A 22,230-nucleotide genomic window follows, 5' to 3' on the forward strand; every position below is an offset into this window, starting at 1 on the left:
TGCATATTTGATAGGATAAATTATAGTTCTTTTTACTACTGAAACTATTTAGTCTTTATGTTCAGTTGTCTGTCTGTGTGTGTAGCCAAATATAATACCCAGAAATTTGATATTGCTCCACTAGTTTTTCCTACCAGAGTTGTCTGCCTGTCATTACTATTGCTTTGATTCCTAAATCAATGTGCTGTTTTTTGACCTTTTGTGTGTGTGTGTGTGTGTGTGTGGCTATGCTTAGCCAAATATAACACCAAGAAATTTGATATTGCTCCACTAGTTTTTCCTACTGGAGTTTTCTACCTGTCATTACTATGGCTTTGATTCGTAAACCAATGTGCTGTCTTTGACCTTTTGGATGACTCTAGCTGAAAACTTGAACCACACTGCAGTATGATGTTAGCTTTTAATATCTCTACTTATGACATTTTCACTTTGCTAGATATTTGAAGCAGCAAGCATCTTTGGCAAATAGATCGTTATCCAAGTATAATTTTTTTAATACATATTTCTACAAGAAGCTTCAGGATTCTGTTTCGGTTAAGATAATATATTATCTTTATGCACATGCATAGCTGTATATTTAATTCAATCTTTGGAAAGAGCTCAAGAAGGGCAAACGAAGCATAGAAGTGCACATCATATGTGCACCATATGATATATTCAACACCTTCCAAGTACAGAAACCTTCCAACATCATCTCTGTCATATTGCTGGTCCATCATTGCCAGAGTAACACTAGCATCACTTTCTTGGGAGAGATCACCACGATGTTTTTCATCCACGCCATCTACCATGCAATCAACGTCACTGGCACTATCTGTTGTATACTCAACATCATAGGTGCTATCTGTTGTACGCCCAGCATCTGCACCTTGTCTACGACTCACTTTGGCTTCAGTCACTTTGACTTCTGTATTTTCCAATTCTTTTACCTGATCCCGGCTTTTTTCCTCATATTTGAAGATGGCAAATGCGAGTCTGGAAGACAGATCAAAGAGTCTTCATTTATTAGACTAATCTGACAATAGCAAAATCCACCAAAAAGCTAGATTTTATGCAGGTTACTCGATCACAAAACAATATACTTAAATGAATACATACCAATCCAAATTGTTCCTCCAGCAACAAGAAAGTAGGGTTCACTAAACAATGTGAACTTGTACCTGTAAATGAAAATTTAGTTATATTATCTAAACCAACAGAAGCTTCAAAAGTAAGAGTTGATCAAATGGAGAACAGTCTGATAAATATGGGGAGAGGATGATCTAGGAAAGATTGAGAGAAACCTTTCTTAGTTAAAATAAATAACAAAAATTTACAGACAGAAGAGCTAGTCATGAACTAGCAAAGAAAAAAAAAAGAAAAGTTCTGTTTTATGTTTTTTGCACATACTGCAGAGGCTCTAAGCTAATATATACCTGGCAATTATCCATAACAAACAAATACACAAGTTGATGCTTAAAAATTAAAATGTCTTCATGCTTAAACAGAGAATTACCATTCTGGTAGTGACTCATCCTGAAGAATAGGATTTTGCCATTTCTCAATGTCTTCTTCCCACCGTTTGTATTCTGTTTGGAATTTAAAACATAACAAGGTTTGTAAATATTACTGACAGAATCTAAAACCACTTAGAAACATTACTTTAGAAGCATTCATATCTTTTATCCCTTTTACGGTGTGTGTAGATCATAACATATAATACTAATGCAGATAAACCATAGTAAGGAAGAATATCAACTTCAATCCAATCAGACAACATACGAGTTAATGCATCATGGGCCAAGTCCTTTGCAGCTCTCTCAGAAGTCCCATAAAATTGTGTATCTCCTGCAGAGTAAAAGAATTGAAATTATTCAAACAAAAGCGCACCACACCACAAAAAAAAAGGTCGGCATACTACGTCTTGCTAGACATTTACTGAAAGTAATTTCATCACACCCACTTGAACTTTTTGTCAAACAAAATGACAATCGACCTTTGGATGTTTGAGAAGGACCCGCATTGCAACATTGTGGTGAGTTTGAGAAGAAGAGGCCATGATTTGACTAAGCTGCTGGGTTTGCAAATTGTTTGTTTCTCATCAGAAATTCCAACTTATCACTAAGACAATAATCAAATAAATATAATTGGATAATGAGATCAAGACATCATTACAGTACTAAGAACAAGCAAATAACAGAATGCCTCGTTGATTTTATGATTCCAAGAGATATTCCAGATCTTGATTCCTTCGTTTGTTTTGGTAAAAATAATAATCTGTTGGCCATATTTTTTCTTGGATATACCAGATTGCTAATTCATATCAAAAGACAATGTTAAACCCATATATTTGAATAAAGATTTTTTCTTATATACAAGTCAATGGGAAATTTGATATTTGTACTTGTTTGAATTAAAAATCACTATAAAGATCATTTTTTTTCTTGATATTTAATAAAAAGATAAATTAAAACTCCTAATTATAGATTGATAATTTACAAATAACAAAATAATTTGTTAAGATTAGCTCTGCTAATAACTAAAAATTCTATCTGAAATAGCATTTTCCTCATTGATTATATATGCATAGTTCATAGTTCATTTAAACAAGAATAAGATATTCAATTAAGAAACTTTGCTTGGCTAGCTTAAAGGGGTTTGGCATGATCTTCAATCTAATGACTAATCCAATTCGAACAAGTTCAATCTAATGAAACTTTGCATAAGAAGGATGACAAAGAAGGAAATGAATGAATCTAAAGGAAAGAAACCTGGTAGAGAGGTTTAGGGAGAACACTCAGGACTCTATTTCGGAAGGAGATTTAATCAGTCTCGTTGATGCTCTCCAAGAACTGTAATCTTTCTCAGTTTTTCGTCTTGCGCGGCGGTGGCGGCGTCTTGCGCGGCGGCGGGCGCAGGTTGCGGCAGCAAGGGGAAGAGGAAGATATTGAGATTTCCGGTAGGGGAAGAGGAAGAGAGAGAGACAGAGATTGAAAATTCTAGCATAAATTGATAAAGAGAGGAAACCTAGCAGACCTCTTTTCTCTAAATGTCTTTAAATCTGAAAATGAAAGAGAAAGAAAGAAAAGTTAAAAACTAATAATTTGAGGGGTCAAAATCTAATTAGTCAATTTTTTAAAAAAAAATGGGGTACATTTTATAATTATTTTTATGATGGTTAATGATAAACCTACAAAAATGTAGGAACAAGGAATCCATGGCCTTAATTAACCACATAAGCTAAAACATGTTTTTTTTAAACTTTATCGGATCGGGGAAAAAAAAGAAAGAGAAAATTATATAGACCAAAACATTAAAACAAATATTTTATAGATATTGAAAATTTATTTAAATAATTTTTTTCTACTATCTTTATTTTTAAATATTTGTTGTCTTACCTTTTTTTCATTAAAAAATAATCTATTTAGACTTATTTTGTATAAAAAATTTAATCGACAAAAAAAATGTTGGTTGCCTAGCAGAATTAAAATTTTTATATAAAAAAAGACTTGCATATAATTCATAAAAAACGCAAAATGCCAACGCGCTAAACTTCAAATAACATATAGTCTTTCCATTTTCGGCTAGAGATTTTAAATTGGAGTTTCATTTTTACTTTTAGAAAAAAAAAATAAAAAACACAGAATATTTGTTAAAGCATTATGGGGTGAATCTTGAACCTCATCTTTTATACTTCTTATCTAGTTTTGTTTTGTAAGCATCAATGGGGGCACCCATGTCTTCTTTGTTCTTTCTCCTCCTCCTTCTGCTTCTACTCCCCCTTTCTTTATCAATGGCATCAAAGCCACCACCACCAACCCCATCAGAGTGGCCACTCCAATTCCACTCCCTCATATGGTACAACAGAACCGGTGTCCTCCAGAAGGTGGACCTATGGTACGACTTCATAAATGGCAGAAACTTGAACATCATCGAAGAACAACTCACGAATCATGTGTTGTACGATGTTGAGTGGGACAATGGCACCTCCTTCTACTACACTCTTGATCCTTATCAGAGAGAGTGTGATGTGAAGCATTTCCCTGTTGGGATTCTGAGGCCAAATTGGCTTCATGGTGCTACTTATTTGGGTCAGAGGATGGTTGATAACTTTCTTTGTAATGTTTGGGAGAAGGTTCATTTCATTCGCTATTATGAGCATGTTGCAACTAAAAGGCCTGTTAAATGGGTCTTCTTTGAAGGTACATTGCTATTACCACAATTCATGTTTCCATTGGATTTTAATCATTCTCAGATATTGATTTCATGGGTATAATCTAAAATGTTAAACTATGATTTCGAAGGGTGTATCTAAGAAAATCCCTAGTATTTTGTTGGCTAGATTTTCAGTAAAATAGCTTAGATTTTTATTAGTAAAGATGGAAACATTATTTTCTATAGTATATTTCAATATAGTAGGTTAAAAATTAATTTATTGTAAATTTGAGTTTTATTTAAAGGTTGACGTTAACTAATAAATTACTACATATACAATCAGCCAAGTTTATCCGAGTAGTAAGTGAACTGAATTTATTTAAGCAGACCTAATATATGCATTTATTTTTGTTAAGAGACTCACCGGCCATAATTAGATGTGTGGTTCTTATAGAATCCGCATATTAATTGGGTGAAACTTTAAGACGATATTAAGTCGGTAAGTGAATTGATCACTCCACCCATCAAAATACTTAAAGCCTTGCAATAACAAATTGCAGTTATATGAAATTATGAAAGTAGTGTATTTGCTAGGGGTGTTCAACAAATAATAAAATTGTGGTTAATCGGTTAAAAAATCATAATTACATTTTGATTAACCAGTTTAATAAAACAATTTAAAAATTATATCCATATTTTTTAGAATTAGTTAATCAAAACCAAATTAAAAAAAATTAATTTTTAATCGGTTAACCAAAACCAAAATTAAAACCTAATTTCAAATTCACACTTCGTCTTCGATACTTCGACAAAAGGAAATGAAAGCAAACTACTCGGTTTTGTCGAAGTATCGAAGACGAAGAGTGAATTTGAAATTAGGTTTTGATTTAGGTTTTAGTTTTAATTTGGTTTTGGTTTTGGTTAACCGATTAAAAATCGGTTTTTTTTATTTGATTTTGGTTAACCAATTATAAAAAATATGGATATAATTTTTAAATTGTTTTATTAAACTTATTAACCAAAATGTGGTTATGGTTTTTTAATCGGTTAACCACATTTTGGTTATTTTTTGAACACCCCTAGAAGAGATTAGACTTACTAAGTTAATTGTTGATGGGGGTAGCTTTCCCTAGATGAGAATTTCGAGTTCTTTTCTTTGATGCTCATTCTTTGCTGCTTCTTTTAGTCTTGCAATGTATGATAAACTTGTCAAAAATTTATGCCCACTAATTTATGATGTTATACACTTTGTCTTGTCCACATTTCCAACTGTAATTCTTGAATTTAGGTATTGTTCGTATTTTTCTTTGTGTATGCACTTTGTGCAAGTTGACCCAGGAATGATTCTCATTATTAATCATGATAGATTAAACAGGAAATGCTCTTGGGACCATTCTTTTTCTTTTATCACCCTATTAGCCTGTTTTACTAACTATTTTTCTATCCAATATTTAATGTTTTACTTTCATTATCTTTAGTAGGTGTATGTGATAAGTATTGCTACCAAAAATTTAGAAAAGTAATTATAATTTATAATGGAAGGAATTTTATTATTTACAAATGTTACTTGTATTATTTAGAAAGAAAAAAAATTAATTTTTAGATTAAAAAAATAATTTAAAAGAAAAAAGGTAAAAAATTTGGGTTTTTATATGTAAAAAAATTAATTTTTGTATAAAAATTGATTTTTGGATGTAAAGACCAATTTTTTGGCATAAAAACCAATTTTTTAGTATAAAAATCGATTTTTTGATATAAAAATCGGTTTTTAGTGTTAAAATCAGTTTTTCCATATAAAAACTAATTTTTTATATAAAAACCGGTTTTTCTATATAAAAATCGGTTAATTTTTTAAAATCAGTTTTTGTTTTAATAACCGATTAAAAATTGGTTTTGAATTTTATTAACTGATTAATAACCAATTTTATCATATGAAACCAATTTAATTCATTCATCAATACTATATTTTTGGTTAACTAAAAAACTAGTTTGATTTTTAGATTAACCAAACCATGAACACCCTAGTATTTGCTCGGAACCACTAATTGTTAAATATTAGGGGTGTGCATGGCCCGGTCCGACCTGAAGACCCGACCCGCCCCCAGCACTTTAGGGCCTAATTTGGTATGATTTCATCGGGTCTAGGGCCGGGTAAGGGTCTCAAAAATAGATCCGGTCATTATTTCGGGTCGGGTCCGGGCCATGGCTCGGGTCACCCGAAGTCGGCCCGGTGGCACGGTCATCATACACAATTAATATTTTGTGTTATTAGTGATGGATGATGGCTATTCTTATGTGGAATTTAAGTATTGTAAACCTTAATATTTTGTGTTATTAGTTATTATAAGACTATAAGTTAATGTTTTATGTTTAAAATGCATAAGATTTTAGACTAATGCATAAAGTTGTGTTATTTGTATTGATTTAAATATTTGGTGTTATTATACAATATTAGTATTGATTATGATTATGCTTTAGTTTTAGAGAAGAGTCGATTCTTGTTTTTCTAAGTGAATTTTACCATGTCAAATCATAGTTGGAGCCTTAGAAATTTGGATATTTTCAGATATTAACTTATAAAAATGTATTAAAGTAATGTAATGTTAATGGCCTGATTTTCACCCGATTTTTACCCGGTATAATCGTGGCCCAAAAGTATATAAATTTCATCGGGTCTAGGGTCGAATTCGGATCTAATAAATAGGCCCGGTATATATTTCGAGTCGAATCTAAATCATATCAAACCTGATTTCACCCGACCCATGCACACCCCTATTAAATATGATGCTAAAGTATGGTTGGTGACACTACTACAGGTCCACCGGGGTACACTGCACATGTGATGACATTTGAGGTTGGTGCAGTTCTTGATGATCCAAATTGGCAAGCTCCTGTTTACTGTTTCACTGACGAGGCTAAGAAGGAAAATCCCAATCCCAAGATTCCTTCTCTCCAGAGTTTGATCATGACATGGATACCCTTTTGGAAAACGGCAACTATGTAATAGTTAGTAAAATGCTTATTACATTGTGTTTTAGGATTTGTTTCCTTTCTGTTGTTTTTTTTTTTAATTGATGTTTTCGGCAAAAATATGAAATATAAAATGCACCGCATGTACGTGAATGCAACCTATTTTTTAGAAGTAAACACAAAATTGAAAAGATTATGAGACTGATAAAATAGTATTTAAATTTTATTATTAATAAAATAATTTTGGAATGATCTTAAAATTTGACAAACATACTTTTGAATTCGTCAAAATATGTATCCCATGAAAATATTGCTAAATTGGCTACAAATACATATCTACGTAAAATTTTTAATTAATTAACTAAATTTCACTTGAAAAATCTTACTCCATAATTTAATTTCTTTTCTTGATGTACTGTCTGCATTTTCACTCTGAAACGAGCCAAAACAGCACCTCAACCTTCCCACTCTCATAGAGTCGCTGTCGCCAACATTGCATGGTCGTCATCTCGCCGCTAGGTCCTCTGTACCCGTCAGCTCCGTGTCATCTGTTGTCAGTTTGTGCTTTATGGTGGCTCACTTCTCTCCCTGTAGTCAAGCATAAGAAACACACATAGCAGTGACGTCTCATTGTTGAAAAATTTTCTATGCCGGTGAATGTGAATTTTCTGTTGTTGAAACAGAGACAGCAACAACGATTTCCTCAATAGCTTAAAGGGCTTTGGCACCATCATCATCAATGGATGAAACAGCCATTACCTTTTTTTTTTTACTTCAATCACTACGATTTTGTTCACTTCTTCTCTCCCATATCACCTTTGTCTGATTTTGGGACAGGTTCAAGTTCGAATTCAAAAACTTTTTCTTTCTCTTTCTTTTCACTTTTTTTCAGCAGTTACATCTTCTTCAGGCTTGTGTTATTACTTGGATTGGTTAGAGACAGAGAAATGGTGGTTAGTAAGAACTTTCTGAATGAGGCTCTTGAGTTATTGTATATAAATCTATTTGCTTTTTCTTCTAAATGAACTTTATTATTATTAATCTTCTTTAATTGTAAATTAATCTAAAATGGGCAATTTTTAGTGATTTGAATTTTTGAACTGATGGATTTTTTTAGTCTGTAAATTTGGGGTAATTAGAATCTATGAAAATTTTTTAATCTATAATCTACTGATGAGAAGTTTATAAAAATTTTCTAAATTTGGGACAATTTTTCAGGATTTCAAAGAGTGAGAGGATAGAATACATTGGGAAGGGGATTTGGAAAAAATAGGGTAAATTTGGTGTGATTTGAAAATTTTTTACTTATTGTTGTTTTAATTTAATTATTAATTACACCTAAGTAATTAGTTTAGGGATATTGTCATTTAAGCAAAATACAGTACTAGTTTAGCAATATTTTCGTTGGAAATGTGTTACAACGAATTTAGGGATATGCTTGTTAAATTTTAAAATTATTTAAAGATTATTTTATCAATAACAAAAATTAGGTACTATTTTATTAGCGTCAAAATTTTTTAGATACCAATTTAATATTTACTTTTTTTAATTTTACATTAAAATTAGTTATCAAACAAAAATATACATTAAAAATAAATTATATATATATGATTGAGTTTAATCGTTGATGATGTGTAAGTAGTTTGTTTTAATAATAAAAAAATAGGTCTTCATAATAATAGTTTTAAACATATTAGTTAAGAAGTTTAATAGAAAGAAATTTTATAACAACTTTAACGACACTTGTTATTAAAAAAATCAGCAAATATTTGCTTTTTAGATATTTGTTAAAGATACATAAAAAGTTAAAATAGGAACTTTGATACTTTTATGGATTAAATCTTAAAAGTATATTAAAAATGCTAAAATTTTCATCTTCTAATATTTTCTTTTTTAATATGTATCGTAAAAATACATGTTAATCAATTTTTTTAAAAAAATTACAGGAGATATTATCCTCGCAATCCTAGGAAATGGGACATTTAGTGGGTATTTGTTTAAAGATTAAAAAAAATATTCTAAGGGATTATATTTTCAAGAATATGTTGATTGGGAATAGTATACCCGAATATTATAAGAAAAATGTATTTGTTTAATGCTATAAATGGTTGAACATTCGTTTAAATATTTTCTAAAATAAATTAGGGTTTGTTTTATTATTTTTTAATGATAGATTTTTAAAGACGTAAAATATGAAAGTGTAAAATTGTTCGACTTAGTAAATTTTTTAGAATTGATTGGCTCATTAAAAATTATGATATAAAAAAATTTTAAGAGTTAAATCGAAATTCTAATGATCATAATATTAGGAGTTAATATTTTTAGTAAAAATAAAAAAATTTGTTAGTGTTAACTCAAATATAAAATAAATATAAATAAATAATATTGGCCATTTAATATTTATTTTTTTTAACTAGTATTTTTCAATTCAACAAGACAATGACTAATTTGTCATATATTTAAATTTTATTTAAAGATTTATCGTTGACCATTAAATTGTCACTTTCTACATATATAAGGCGGATTTCAAAATCATTTATCCTAATAAAATGATGAATTTTTGTTTATTGTTCACGGTATCTTTTAACCTGACTAAAAACTAATTTACTACATATTTAAATTTTATTTAAGAATTTGTCATTAGTCAATCAATAAACGAGGAACTCTTTGACAGAAAAGAATAACAATTATACATATAATAGTAATTCACATATTAATTTTTATTTCCTTAATATAAGAATAATAAAACTTTTTATTTTGAATAAAATGTTATTTTTAGAAATTAAATTTTAAACTTTAAAAATGAACAACTTAACAAGTGTGCCTCTCAATTTTTAAAGTGTGATCCTTTCATTTCATAATTAAATGTCCAAAACATAACAAAATGGATATAAATAACTAATATTAATTTATTAAAAATATTAAATGACTAACATTTTTATGTTTATTTTATATGAATTAACATTAGTTAAATCCTTTTATTTACTAAAAATGTTGATTCTTAATATTTTCTAATTCAATAATCATTAAATTAAAAATGTCATTACAAAAATTAATTAAAATCATTCTGATATTATAAATAAACAATTATTTATATATTGTTTTTCCTTTTGGACCCATTTAAAATGAAAAGAGTAATTAGTAAGTGTCCATAATTCATCACAAACAAAAAAACAGAGTCATTAATTTCACCTAAGAACTTCTTTTTGTTTGTCGATCCTGGGAAAGAAAAAACTGAAAACTGTGTTTTTCTTTTCTTTAATGAATTTTGGTGAATTTGTGAGTTGAAGGCAAAGAAAGTGGGAGTGACAGGTGGTGGCAAGTGGGGGTTGAAGAGAGATTGGAACCTCTTTTCTTTTCAGCTCTCTCTATCCCTCTCCTTCTTTCCGTGTTGAAGAAAAAGAAACGAAACCCTCTCTTACTCCAATTCCGAATTTCCGATGTTCATCATCTTCTAGAAACACTTGCTGTTTTCTAGTTACTGTGCCGATATGGTGTTTGTGTTAATGCCTCTACTAAAACCACCCACAACCTGAAACCAATCCAATCAAATTCAATTCAATTCCATGATTTGATTCCTCAAAACCAAACAGCACCTTCATTTCTTCGCCAAAAGATAGATAGATAGATGGGTAATAATGGGTCGGATTCGAACAACACAAATGTGTGGAACCGCGCAAGAGGGTTGGCTGTGAAGACCCTTTTGCTTATTGGCGGTGCTCTTCTCGTTAAACGCCTCAGCAAGTCCACCACTCGTTGGGACCATGCCCGTTTCGTTGCTAATTCCCTCACTGGAGAAAAGGTTTCTCCTTTTCCCCTTTTTTCAAAATGGGGTTTGTTTGTTTTGTTTCTGTTATTCTTAATGTGTGAAGTATTGTCTTTTTGTGTGTGTAGTATTCAAAGGAGCAAGCTGCAAGAGACCCTGATAACTATTTCAACATTAGGTCCGTTCATATTGCAATCTGTGTAACACTTAGAATGCATTTATATTGTGGTGTTTTTGTTGGTTACTATTGTTCTATGTTGTCTCTTGTGTTAGTAGTAAGTTGGCTAAGAGAAATTCTTATGTGCTTCTAGACCACATTTAATGCATGCTCTCGGAACATTCATTGGGAGTATGTGAGAATTTTTAAGTTGGTTGAGAGGAAAAACATTTACAAAACTTTGAATTTGGTCTTTGTAGAGCGCTTACATGCCCGGCAGCCGAGCTAGTGGATGGTTCGAAAGTCCTGTATTTTGAGCAGGTGAGCACTATGGTCAAGTCTCTAAGTTTCCCATAGTGAATTGAGAAAGAAAATGAGGAGGTATTTATTGTTATATCAATAGATTGCATTGCGTTTGAATCTTCCCAAGTTATCTGAAGGTGAATAACCTCCTACTTTCTCCTTTTACAAGGAATCCCACTTTATACATCCAAATCATTGTTTTCTTTTTCCTTATTTTTGTTTATGTTTTATAATTAGCCCAGTTAAGTTTTTTCTTTGTGCTTCCAGGCCTTTTGGAGAAGTCCGCAAAAACCCTTTCGGCAGGTATGATATGATGGGAGTTGCAACATGTATTGCATTTACTCTTTGTTCAAACTTGAATTCTTAATAGGAAACTTAGCTTCCATAAACCAGGAGCTTGTGTGAATGTTGTCATGAGTAAAGATTTTTGTGTTGTTGTTTACAATTGTCCCTATAGTACAAATTCTCATGTTTCATCGTTTTGCAGAGGTTCTTAATGGTGAAGCCCTGTCCAAAAGAGCTGAAATGTGATGTTGAGGTATGCATTTTGTCACTTTAATAATAGTGGTTAAGTTATCCAAACTACTCTTGTTTTCAGTACCATGATTTACATTGTAGTATTAATGGTGCAAATGTCACTTAATTTTCACACGTCTAGCTATTTTCATAAAACAATACTGAGATCCTCTTTAAAGTGTTGAAGCATTTCTGTTCAATAGAAAGGAATTGAATAGATAACTTTACATCATGCCTTCCTTACCAAAATGGAACAAAGAAAAACTCGTTTTGAACTTCATTAGACTTCTTTTTAAGTGTTTCTGGTATTATGTATGCACTGTGAAGCAGGTCAAATGGGGATAATTGTAATGAAATGTTAGTTGATATTTGGACTTTGTATACGAGTAATAATGCTACTCTATCTTGAACTAGATACCACTCAACTTCCACATTTAACCATAATTAATCCAATTATTTCCCTATATTACATTGATGCATGCTTTATATGCTTGTTCTGGTTTTCAGACACATGATTCCATTTTTTTTTTCTTTGGACGAATAGTATACCCTTTTCTTGCTACAAGTGAATGTTGTATTTTGTAGAGAACGAAATCGAATACTAACTTCTGTTCAATGGCAGTTAAGTACATATGCAATTAGAGACATGGAGGAGTATAAGAATTTTTGTGATCGATCAAAGGATCAGCGTCCCCAGCCGGAAGAAGTCATTGGGGTGAGCTGTCCTTCATGTTTGTAATTGTATTGTGATCTTAGCTTAGGGGTGTCTTTCTTCTGTATGCATTTGTCAACTTCTTGTTAGGGAAAGAGAAGTAGACAGGAACGAGTTTAGACTAAAAGAAACAAAAACTCTTCGATGTTAGAAATTCAGAGTTAAGGGTATGGTGCTGAAATCACGAAAATAAAGAAAAGCAAGAGAGAAAGAGACTATTAAATGGTACAAGATTGTCTTTTGGATGTTCGAGTGCTATGTAGATGTATACAATCATAAAAAGAAAGGCAAGTATAAGTTGTTATTGGGGAAAATTGGAAAATCTTAGTGTTAGGTTGTTTAGGAATTAGTATATGACATTGTAACTATTGTATTATCATTCTCCTTATGTTAATGATTTTTTTTCCTTAGTTATTATTATCAAAATAAAACATTGTAGTTACGGAATGAAAGCAAGAAGACCCTTTTGGTATTGGGAAAAATCTTGTGTAAACCTCCTAGGATCATCACTTTTATAGAGAGGAGCTCCCCTATCTATTTTAGGTGATTAGAGACTAGACTTGGCAAAATCAATCATTGATCTGTGAGAATTTTAGATTAAAAAAAAAAATCATATGGTTGCTGTTTTTATCAGCAGCAGTGGCTTGTGTGCCCTATAGTTGCTTGAGTGGTGGTTGTTTCTTCCCATATTGTGTATTGTATCGGTTTTGCAGTAAATCATGAAAAGAATTAATCACAAATGTTCACTCTTCGACTGAATTTAAAATCAAAGGATGCATTAACTCAGGAATCAAAGAAGAAATTTCTGTTTGTACTAAGGTTACTTCATATTCATGACTAAATTGTTAAGTATTGCACAAAAATCTGTTTCATCAACAATTTGTTAAGTATCTACTAAGTGGGAATTCTTGATAAATTTATGTCTGTTTGATACTTTGTTGTCTTTAACTGGAGTGAATCACACAAATTTCTTTATTTAAAGGTATCTAGCTTTTTAGTTAAGTAAACATATACTATAATACTTCATTGTTTGGATTGCAGGACCTTGCAGAACACTTGACAACAATACATCTTAAACGTTGTCCGCGAGGGAAGCGTTGCTTATATGAAGGTTCAACCCCTCCTGGCGGGTTTCCAAATTCATGGGTATTTCAATGAAACTATTATCTTTATATCCTATTTACCATGTTCTTTCTCCATTACCACTGTATTTTGATCAAACTATTATCTTTATATCTTTATATAGCAGAATGGAGCAACCTACTGTACTTCAGAAGTTGCTGTTATGAAGAACAATGAGATACATACGTGGGATAGAGGTTTCGATGATGATGGGAAGCAAGTGAGTTTACTTTTAACTCTTTTGTCTTATTTAAATGTTTAATTTGATTTCTTTACCTCTATAGTTCTAGTTAATATTGGGTGTGTTTATTTAAACCTATTTTTGAGAAGAAAATTCACTAACTGAAAAAATAATTTCACATTTTTGTATATATTTTATAAAACAATCATAATTTAAAAAAAAAAAAAACTTTTAACTTCCCTTGGGAAAACTATGTAGAATAATTTTTAGCAAAAATAAGATTTTTTTTAACTATATAAAAGAAAACAAGTTGTGAATTTACTCTCTCTTATAAAAGATCAGATGTGCCCAGAAGATGGAGAAAACCCTAAAAATGTATTGTTTCTTATGTGATTGCAGGTTTGGGGACCAAAGGAAGGCCCTTATGAGTTTAAGCCCGCACCAACCTCAAGCTTTAGTGATATGTTTTCTCCATTAAATTTCCCTCCTCCACCTTCCATGGATAGAAGAATAGAGGGTTCATTTGTTTTGCAAGATTGAAAATTCACAATGTGTATGCTACTACACCTGTGTTAATATTAGTGTCCTTTTCTTTTATCATTACTATCTTCCTGTTAATATTTTTGGTATCCGTCATTCAGTCTCAATTTAATAGCCATAGCGTATACAGAGCAGGTGTTTTTCTTCTTTTTCTTAGGTAAAGTTTGATGGATATTCATAGCATATTTATGAGAAGATAAGAGAGGTTAGTTATGATGAAACCAATAAGTTCTCTATTGACAGAGTGATGAGGAGAATGGATCTTCTAATGTTATTTTTCACATGATTCTTTACATGTGCTTTTCACCACTTATTTTCTATTACATGAATAGTGAGACATCATACATGATAAGACCATTTAAAAAATCATAGAAGATCCATTCTCAAACCATGACATCAACATTGCGTTTGAAATTACCTGAGTTGAGGTATTAGATTAAAGGGTTTTGTTAAGAGTATTGGTTAAAGTTATCATTTTTAGTAAGTCTTTGTTAAGTTGTGTTTCTTTCTTCTTTTTATCTATAAGCCTAATATCTCTTGACCATTGAATTTATTGAAGCTAACTTAAATCAAGTAAAAAAAAAATACAAAAACTTGAGTTGTAGAAAATATCTGTTGTTTCAATGTTTCTTATCACTGGTATACACTATGATATCAGAAGAAATCTTGTGTCCCAAGGTAATAATACAATATCTATTGAAGCTCTTTGCTCAGTCTTAGAAAGCAAAAAGAACCTAACATACTGAGTTCCAGATATATCAAACTGAACAGAATGAACAAAATGGAATTAGTGAAAGGTGAACAGAATAAACAAAAAGAAGATGAATAAATTAGAAGCACTTGTCTGATATCCTAAACATTGCTGCTATTGAGATAGAAGTAGAATCCAGCAGCAAGCACTACAATTCCCACAACAACTGCAATAGGAACTGCTTTCCTGCACAAAGTTTGTCACATAATGTTATGTGAGTGAATGATTCATGAACAAGAAGCAAGATATAAAGATGGATGAGTGAATGAATTGCTCACTCAAATGCTTCTTCTCTTTTGATTTCATCTTTCCTTGCCTTTCTAACATCAGTGTCATTTGCATTTTTTGTGACAGCTGGTGCATATGATCTAAACCTTCTTTTTGGAGCACCACAAACTGCATAGCAAAACACCACCATTTTTGACACCTACTTAGCTCAAACGCCCTACTTTCTTGTCTTCATAATAGTATTGAAATTGAAGAGAGAATGGAATAATTACCAGGGCAGAAATATTTATCAGGCAATTTCTCAAATGGGGTTCTCTCATTGTAAATATAGCTGCATCAATATCAATCACAAACATAAGATACATTAATCATTGACAGTTATTTTGAAGCAGAAGGAAGATTCGCACCCGCAATCACGACAGATATAGGCTTGCTTGGAAGTGACACGCATGGAGATCCTCGGAGTGGTCGAAGTAAGATTGTGCATTTGTTTAGGATTAAGCAAGAGGGTGAGTGAACCAGAGAATGATGATGAGTTCAAGGCAAAAGGGTTGAAGAGTTTTGTTTCATTTCTAACAAGGCTACCATTGTTGCCATGATGATACTTTGACTTTGACTTTGTAGTGCAAAGAGTGGTTGTATGTGGCTGCAGATGCAGGGCCATTGTTCTTCTTCTTTTGCTTTCTGTTCCTTAATTTGTGTCAATGAGTTTAAGAACAGAAGATAAAGCAAATGAGTGAATTGGTTTGGTTTGTGTATGAATCCTACATGGAAAACGTGGCATACATACTCCCCACACAGGCTTGACAGAATAATCATGTTTTAACAATACAATCATCAAATATTTTATGTAATAATTAATATTTTTATGAATACAAAAACTCACTCACTAATCGGCACTACTTAATTTTTGCACTTTTATTTCGCATTTTTATTGTAAATATAAATTTAATTTAATTACTTATAAATATAAATTAATTTTGATTATAATATTTATAAAATTTGACTATAAATATAAATATGAAGTCATTCTGTATTCCTGCATAAATGATTTGTTGATGGTTGATATTTTTATGTTCATGTAGAGTGGTTGTATTTTCAAACATTTTATATTTGGATTCACATTACAAAAAAAATGTTTGATATACTCAATTTGTGTGACAAATTATGTCTAAAAACACTATTAATATAGAAAACACCTTTGAATCCGAGTAAAATTATAATTATTATTATTAATTAATTATATATTTAGATTATCTTTTGATTAACAAAATGCCAAAAAAACTTGTGTATTTGTATTGATTGTTAATAATATTAATGTCAAAATAGTGTCTGCTATGAAAATGTGTAGCAAAATTATTTAAATTTATTCCATTTATTGTTATATAGTGTGAATTTAAAGAAATGCTTATATGTCTTTAGTGCATATTTAATATATTTTTTAAGAATATTTATAATTATTTTGTATTTTTAATATAATTTTTAAATATTACAAATAAAATTAATTCATTGTAAATGTTATTAGAATACGCATTAAATTAAATATCTTACACTTTAAAATAACTTATTTAATTTACTTGACTATCTTCTTGTTAAGTATTAGTGTGAAATGCTTTGACACTTAAAACATAATGTATTTATAATATATGGACATGAGACACGTGAACATATAAAATTTAAAATTTTATAAGACATGAGACACAATATATATATAAAATATAAAGTCTTTTTAAATGAATTACAATAATATATTACTATTTTATTAATATTAAAATAAAAAATATTTTTTAATTGTTTTTAATATCATTTTTTTATTATATAAAATATTTAAAATATTTTTTATTTTAATAAATAATAATATATATTATTTTTAAATTTATTTTAAAAATTCATGTTAAGAATAAGACTAGACACGTTGACACGTAATCATATTTAGATGTATCAAAATGTGTTCGAAGGTGTATCAAAATGTATTCGAAATTTTTTTTTAATTTTTATTAAAACACGATTGAATACGCAAACACAGCGAAATATCCGTCATTCGTAGTAATGTTTATTTTGGGTTGCTATACTTGGGTTTTCTTATGTAATCTTTTTCTATGATCTTTTTTCTTTTCCTTTTTCTTTTGGAATAAAAATCAACAATGAATGAATGAAATGTGAAATTGGGTCCAAGTTCAAATATTTTCTTTTCCTTTTCTTAATTGGTCAAAGGACACGTCATAAATTTGGAAACCAACCAATGACAAAATTCTTAAAACCACATGATAGAATACAAGGACAAACGCCAAAATAACCAACCGTGTTGAAAATATGAAACTCCATTGTTAATGCCAACCATATCAATAGGACCACCCTAGCAACCACTTCCTTAACCAACCATATAACAATTCTCTAATCTTCAACCTTTCTTTCATAAGAATCAATATCTTTTATGAAATCACAAATTAGTGATTAGGAAGAATGTAAAAAACTAATCATGTACTACCAAATCATCATCATCATCATTATTATAATACTCACATGATACTTATGATTTATAAACAAATTACAAACCATTAGTCCAACAAGAATCATTCATTAATCATTATTCTAAAGTTATGTACTGTCATCAGAAAAAACATACTTAAAGAAAAAACTTTGCCATCATCATTATTATTATTCTTCCTTCCATAATTGAAACTAAGTTGTTGACATAAGGCAACATCCCGTAGCATAAATACAACAATAATAATGATAATTGAGAAAATTATCTCAGCAATCGAAACAGGCTACACGGATCAAACAATGCTACTGTATTCTGTAGACAACAACACATTATAAAGAGTAGGGGCATGACAGCAATAAAGCTTGTAAATGAATTGTATTTGTATTTATCTAATGAATTGTCTTGAGAAAAAATCAAAATTTACAATCTTAACAAAAATCAACAACTCAACTACAAATCCCTATGAACACTTTGGGAGTATTGACCAAGATATGTAAAGAATTCTAGATGCTTTAAGAAAACTGTTACAATCATTACCAGGGTTTGAGATCACCGACCGGGCCGGCAGTCCAATTCAATAACTTCTCCCCCGGTTTCAGGTATATACTCCGGTCATGTGGCAGCTTACGCGCAAGGCCATTGAGTACTTGATGGAATGCATCTCCCGGTTGAGCTGGTTGTGGAAACAGCATAGCTTGCTTCATGGTAGGGTTTGCAAGCAATCTCTGCTTTCTTAAGATAACTTCAGGTGGGATTGATGTTAGTATAGTGTCCAATTTAGGGACATCTTCCTCATCAACAAAAACGCCTATCTCTTCCCATGGAATAGCATCAGCGAATGGCAGAACAATGTCATCGGCAATAATGATGGGAATGCAGCCGAAAACCACGGCTTCGACCAACCGTGGGCTCCACGGGGCCCAGCCGAGCGGGCACAAACAAAACACAGCTCTTTGCATGTCCTCATAGTATGTGGTTGGATGATCAGTGGAAATGTCAAACAGTGGATTGTCCTTGAAGTTCTCCCACACTGCTGCCCTTGCACCTCTGTAAAACAGCAAAGTACAGTCACTTTAAGTTGAAGAAATTTTACTATTATTCTATTTTGCTATAACATCATCAATAAATGGCACCAAGTTTCATACATTTACTCAGTTTTCAGGGGAAAAATGATCATGAATGGAGTTCATTTTAATATGCCTAATCAGTTCCAATAACCACTAAATAAAACCTAGAAGAATGAGAGCCATTGATCCTTGCCTTTTTGAACTCGATATAATAACTATGACATACCTTGCATAGTAACCACCTTCAGGGTCATTTCCGACATCATAAAACAGTCCTCGGAAGTAAACAAAAATGGACCTGGGAGTGTTTTCAGGAATTAGGTGGGCATATATTTTCTGTGGCGGAGCATATGGTGGAATAGTGATTGAGCCGTCTTTCAGGCATACATGATTCCTCTGACCAAATGTTTGGACCAAGGTAGCTCGCTTTAGCAATGTAAGAATTCCTCTTTCAATTGCTTTCTCTTCCTGTAACAAAATAACACAATAAAAGTGCATTTCATGACTCACCAGATCCATGTACAGCAATAGTGGAATCCAATGCATCTCTCAAGAAACCACATTATAAATTCAAATATCAAGTAGAATAAACAGTGGTATAATAGAAAACTTTTAAGCAATAAGCTATGCTCCTTACTTGATAATGGAAGCATGCTCCGAAGTCATGAGGGGTCAGAAAGAAATGATCTGCCCCTTCTGTCCGGTTCCAGTAAGGCCAGTTTGAAGAAATAAGCTGTATGGCACTTCGCATCATTCGCGGTGACTTAAAAGGTAAAGGGAGTCCATTTGGCGTCAAGTCACAGGTGGTGTATACGGGGGTGTAAAACCAATCAGCTTCTTTGGGATTAAGGGTTCGCACAGGACTCGATAAGAGAAACCGGTGCATAAAGATTTCGGCAGCAAACATATGATTAAGGCATCTTGGGTCCTTTTGCAGAATTTTCTTGTTATATTTGCTTGGAAGTTCGTAAACAAAAACCTTCAACCTTCCAACCGGATTATCTTCCAACACATCACCAGCACTACCTACAGTTGGTTCAACCATAGAATGCTTAGTGACCCATTTCATCTAAGTGAAATATAGAATGCTTTTGTTTTTATATGTTTTTCAGATACCGAAAAAATTTCCCTATGGCCAATTGAAATCAATCAAACCTATAATTATGATAAGGATATCATTTCAAATTTATTATTTTTTAAAGTGTTTGCTGGAGTTGCAGCTACCCTTCTTCGAAGTTTCCTTTGGTAAGTTTGCTAGAAATGATGAGGTGTTGAAATGGATAAGCCACAACGACAAAATCAATACAAAACTAACGCAAATGCTACTCCTCCTATCCTGTTAACCAGTTCACAGAACTCACCAAAGTAATGATTGAGAATAACAAGAGCCTATGTTCAAACATAAGACTCTCAAAATGTTTCTTTTTCAAATACTCGACGTTTCAATCAATGGCTTGGTGAATTCCTAAAATGGATTCCGCTACAAAGGGTTCAGGCTATCACCATCAATTGAACCAGAAAAGTGTTAGCATGTAGTATCTAAGTAGCAGGTTTGATTGAGACTTTGAAATTGGGACTTCTAGAATAAATTGCTACACCAAATGTTCAATAACAAAAGTTTTCTGTTTGAAATACTAAAATGAAAACTAACATATCTCAATTAAAAATACAAGTAATAAACTATTTAACAGATATTTCCTAGCAACCTCAAACCAAATAGATCTTAATCAAATCCACACTCAGAATACACATAAACACAACTTATGAAATAGTCTAACCAATATGGTAGCAAAACCGTAAATAGATTTATCATAATCAAAACCCCAAATCATCATAAGTGAACCAAACTGACTACTAAATCAACAGAACATAGACAAAACAGAAGACAGAAAAAACAAAATTTTCAAACTTTGAAGAAATCCCACCTGAAATTCTCTCAGTAGGTTGGTTTCGACCGAGCTCCACAGCACCAATTCTCAAAACAAGAGCAGCACAAAGAAAACCAAAGAAAACCCACTTCCAAAAATCCATTTTTATTCACACCCCAGACACCAGAAACACCTTGATCCAAGTAAACCTCACTAGGGTGCACCAAGGGTATCACAAAAAGTAGCTAGCTGCAGCAACTGCACCAAGGAACAACACTTGAGAGAGAGAGATTATAAGGGGAACAAGAATTTAAAGTCCAAATTGTGGTCAACAGAAGAAGGTAGCAATTATGGTGATGAATGACGGTTAAGATGTCACAAAGGAAAGTAGTTGTGAGAGATTTCTTAGCATTGAGGTTTCATATAGGCATTTCCTCAAACATCTGGAAGACAGTGATATGGGTTCTTCCCCAGCAGCACAGAGAGAGACACATATGAGGGACCAAAAAGGAAATGGGAGCTATGGTGGATTTGCTTTGAAGAAATAGGTGGCAATTAGCAATGTTTATCACACACCAACTTCAGAAAGAGAAAACAAATTGGAAAAAGATGGGTTCGTTCTTTCTTTTTTAAGAAAAAATATTGGTGAGGATTGAAGAAGAAGGAGGGAGGAAGAAGGGTGGCTAGTTTTGCAAAATTTCTGGTTTGGTTTGGTTTTTTTATTATGTTGGGTTTGATCATGCGTCCATCTCATAATAACATATGAGGAACAGAAAAAGCAAACTATGTTCCTAATTTCATCAAACAATTAATTAAAAAATATTAAAAAACAACCAGAATTTTTTATTTTTTATTATCAATTAATTATTAATATTTAAAAATATAAAATAAAATATATTATTAAATTAATAATTAAATGATAGACAAATATAATAAATTCTAATGACTCATAGTATTTCTCTTAATTAAATTAAGGCAATTTAATTTAATAATATAGTACCTTTTTCCTTGTGTCAAATATTCAAATGTTTCTTTCAACCTGAATTTGTGCTATTTTATTCATCGTTAAAAAAAATTGAAGTACTCTAGGAGCAGTGGCGGATCCACGGGGGACCTAAGGTGGCCATGGTCCCCCCAAATTTTTTTAAAAAAAATAGTAAATAGTAATAATTAATAATATTAAATTTTTTTATATATAATATTAAAAAAAATATAACTTACAAAATTTTATAAATTAAAAAAACTAAAAACTGCATTATGTATTAGATATTTGAATTATTGTTGTTCTTGTTAACAAATAGCCAATTCTAATAATTAATAAAAATGGTTCTATTATACTAGCCCAAGCCCATACTATTAATTAAAGTAACCCTAGTACATTTTTCAAATATTTGTTTCAAACTATCATAGGCATAGCGCCACTTTTC

The 22,230-nt window shown here is 31.3% G+C and overlaps 4 protein-coding genes and 1 long non-coding RNA gene across 14 annotated transcripts; 2 read left to right on the top strand and 3 right to left on the bottom strand.

Annotated features, from left to right (window-relative positions):
• Positions 1 to 457: 457 nt before the first annotated feature.
• On the bottom strand, positions 458 to 3,173 carry LOC112708087 (uncharacterized). Of its 2 annotated transcripts, none has more exons than XR_003156244.3 (6): positions 2,751 to 3,173; positions 1,976 to 2,100; positions 1,762 to 1,827; positions 1,496 to 1,568; positions 1,099 to 1,160; positions 458 to 975 (listed from the first exon to the last, which is right to left on the bottom strand). It is a non-coding gene; the product is annotated as an uncharacterized lncRNA (long non-coding RNA). The 2 variants fall into 2 exon arrangements; XR_003156243.3 differs by having other exon boundaries at positions 1,943 to 2,100; positions 2,751 to 3,108.
• Positions 3,128 to 7,295, top strand: LOC112708088 (uncharacterized protein At4g14100). Its single transcript, XM_025760217.3, has 2 exons — positions 3,128 to 4,181; positions 6,951 to 7,295. Exons 1-2 carry the CDS (start codon positions 3,704 to 3,706, stop codon positions 7,136 to 7,138), a joined length of 666 nt encoding a protein of 221 aa, XP_025616002.1. The 5' UTR covers positions 3,128 to 3,703; the 3' UTR covers positions 7,139 to 7,295.
• Positions 7,296 to 7,667: 372 nt separating this feature from the next.
• On the top strand, positions 7,668 to 16,261 carry LOC112708089 (chromophore lyase CRL, chloroplastic). Of its 9 annotated transcripts, none has more exons than XM_072201598.1 (10): positions 7,668 to 10,906; positions 10,999 to 11,048; positions 11,288 to 11,348; positions 11,598 to 11,633; positions 11,818 to 11,868; positions 12,469 to 12,561; positions 13,600 to 13,704; positions 13,805 to 13,900; positions 14,261 to 14,414; positions 15,507 to 16,261. In XM_072201598.1, exons 1-9 carry the CDS (start codon positions 10,733 to 10,735, stop codon positions 14,399 to 14,401), a joined length of 807 nt encoding a protein of 268 aa, XP_072057699.1. In that variant the 5' UTR covers positions 7,668 to 10,732; the 3' UTR covers positions 14,402 to 14,414; positions 15,507 to 16,261. The 9 variants fall into 9 exon arrangements, with proteins under 9 accessions (XP_072057699.1, XP_025616004.1, XP_072057700.1 ...); XM_025760219.3 differs by having other exon boundaries at positions 15,759 to 16,261; XM_072201599.1 differs by having other exon boundaries at positions 15,773 to 16,261.
• On the bottom strand, positions 15,001 to 16,044 carry LOC112708091 (uncharacterized). The gene is made up of 4 exons (XM_025760223.3): positions 15,788 to 16,044; positions 15,653 to 15,711; positions 15,431 to 15,548; positions 15,001 to 15,338 (listed from the first exon to the last, which is right to left on the bottom strand). Exons 1-4 carry the CDS (start codon positions 16,042 to 16,044, stop codon positions 15,254 to 15,256), a joined length of 519 nt encoding a protein of 172 aa, XP_025616008.1. The 3' UTR covers positions 15,001 to 15,253.
• A 1,965-nt stretch (positions 16,262 to 18,226) lies between the features above and the next one.
• LOC112708092 (probable beta-1,4-xylosyltransferase IRX10L) lies at positions 18,227 to 21,617 on the bottom strand. Its single transcript, XM_025760224.3, has 4 exons — positions 20,861 to 21,617; positions 19,573 to 19,961; positions 19,162 to 19,403; positions 18,227 to 18,915 (listed from the first exon to the last, which is right to left on the bottom strand). The coding sequence occupies exons 1-4, from the start codon at positions 20,964 to 20,966 to the stop codon at positions 18,402 to 18,404; spliced, it is 1,251 nt and encodes a 416-aa protein (XP_025616009.1). The 5' UTR covers positions 20,967 to 21,617; the 3' UTR covers positions 18,227 to 18,401.
• Positions 21,618 to 22,230: the final 613 nt, after the last annotated feature.

The sequence above is a fragment of the Arachis hypogaea genome, chromosome 8, assembly GCF_003086295.3.
Source record: "Arachis hypogaea cultivar Tifrunner chromosome 8, arahy.Tifrunner.gnm2.J5K5, whole genome shotgun sequence".
Taxonomy (NCBI): domain Eukaryota; kingdom Viridiplantae; phylum Streptophyta; class Magnoliopsida; order Fabales; family Fabaceae; genus Arachis; species Arachis hypogaea.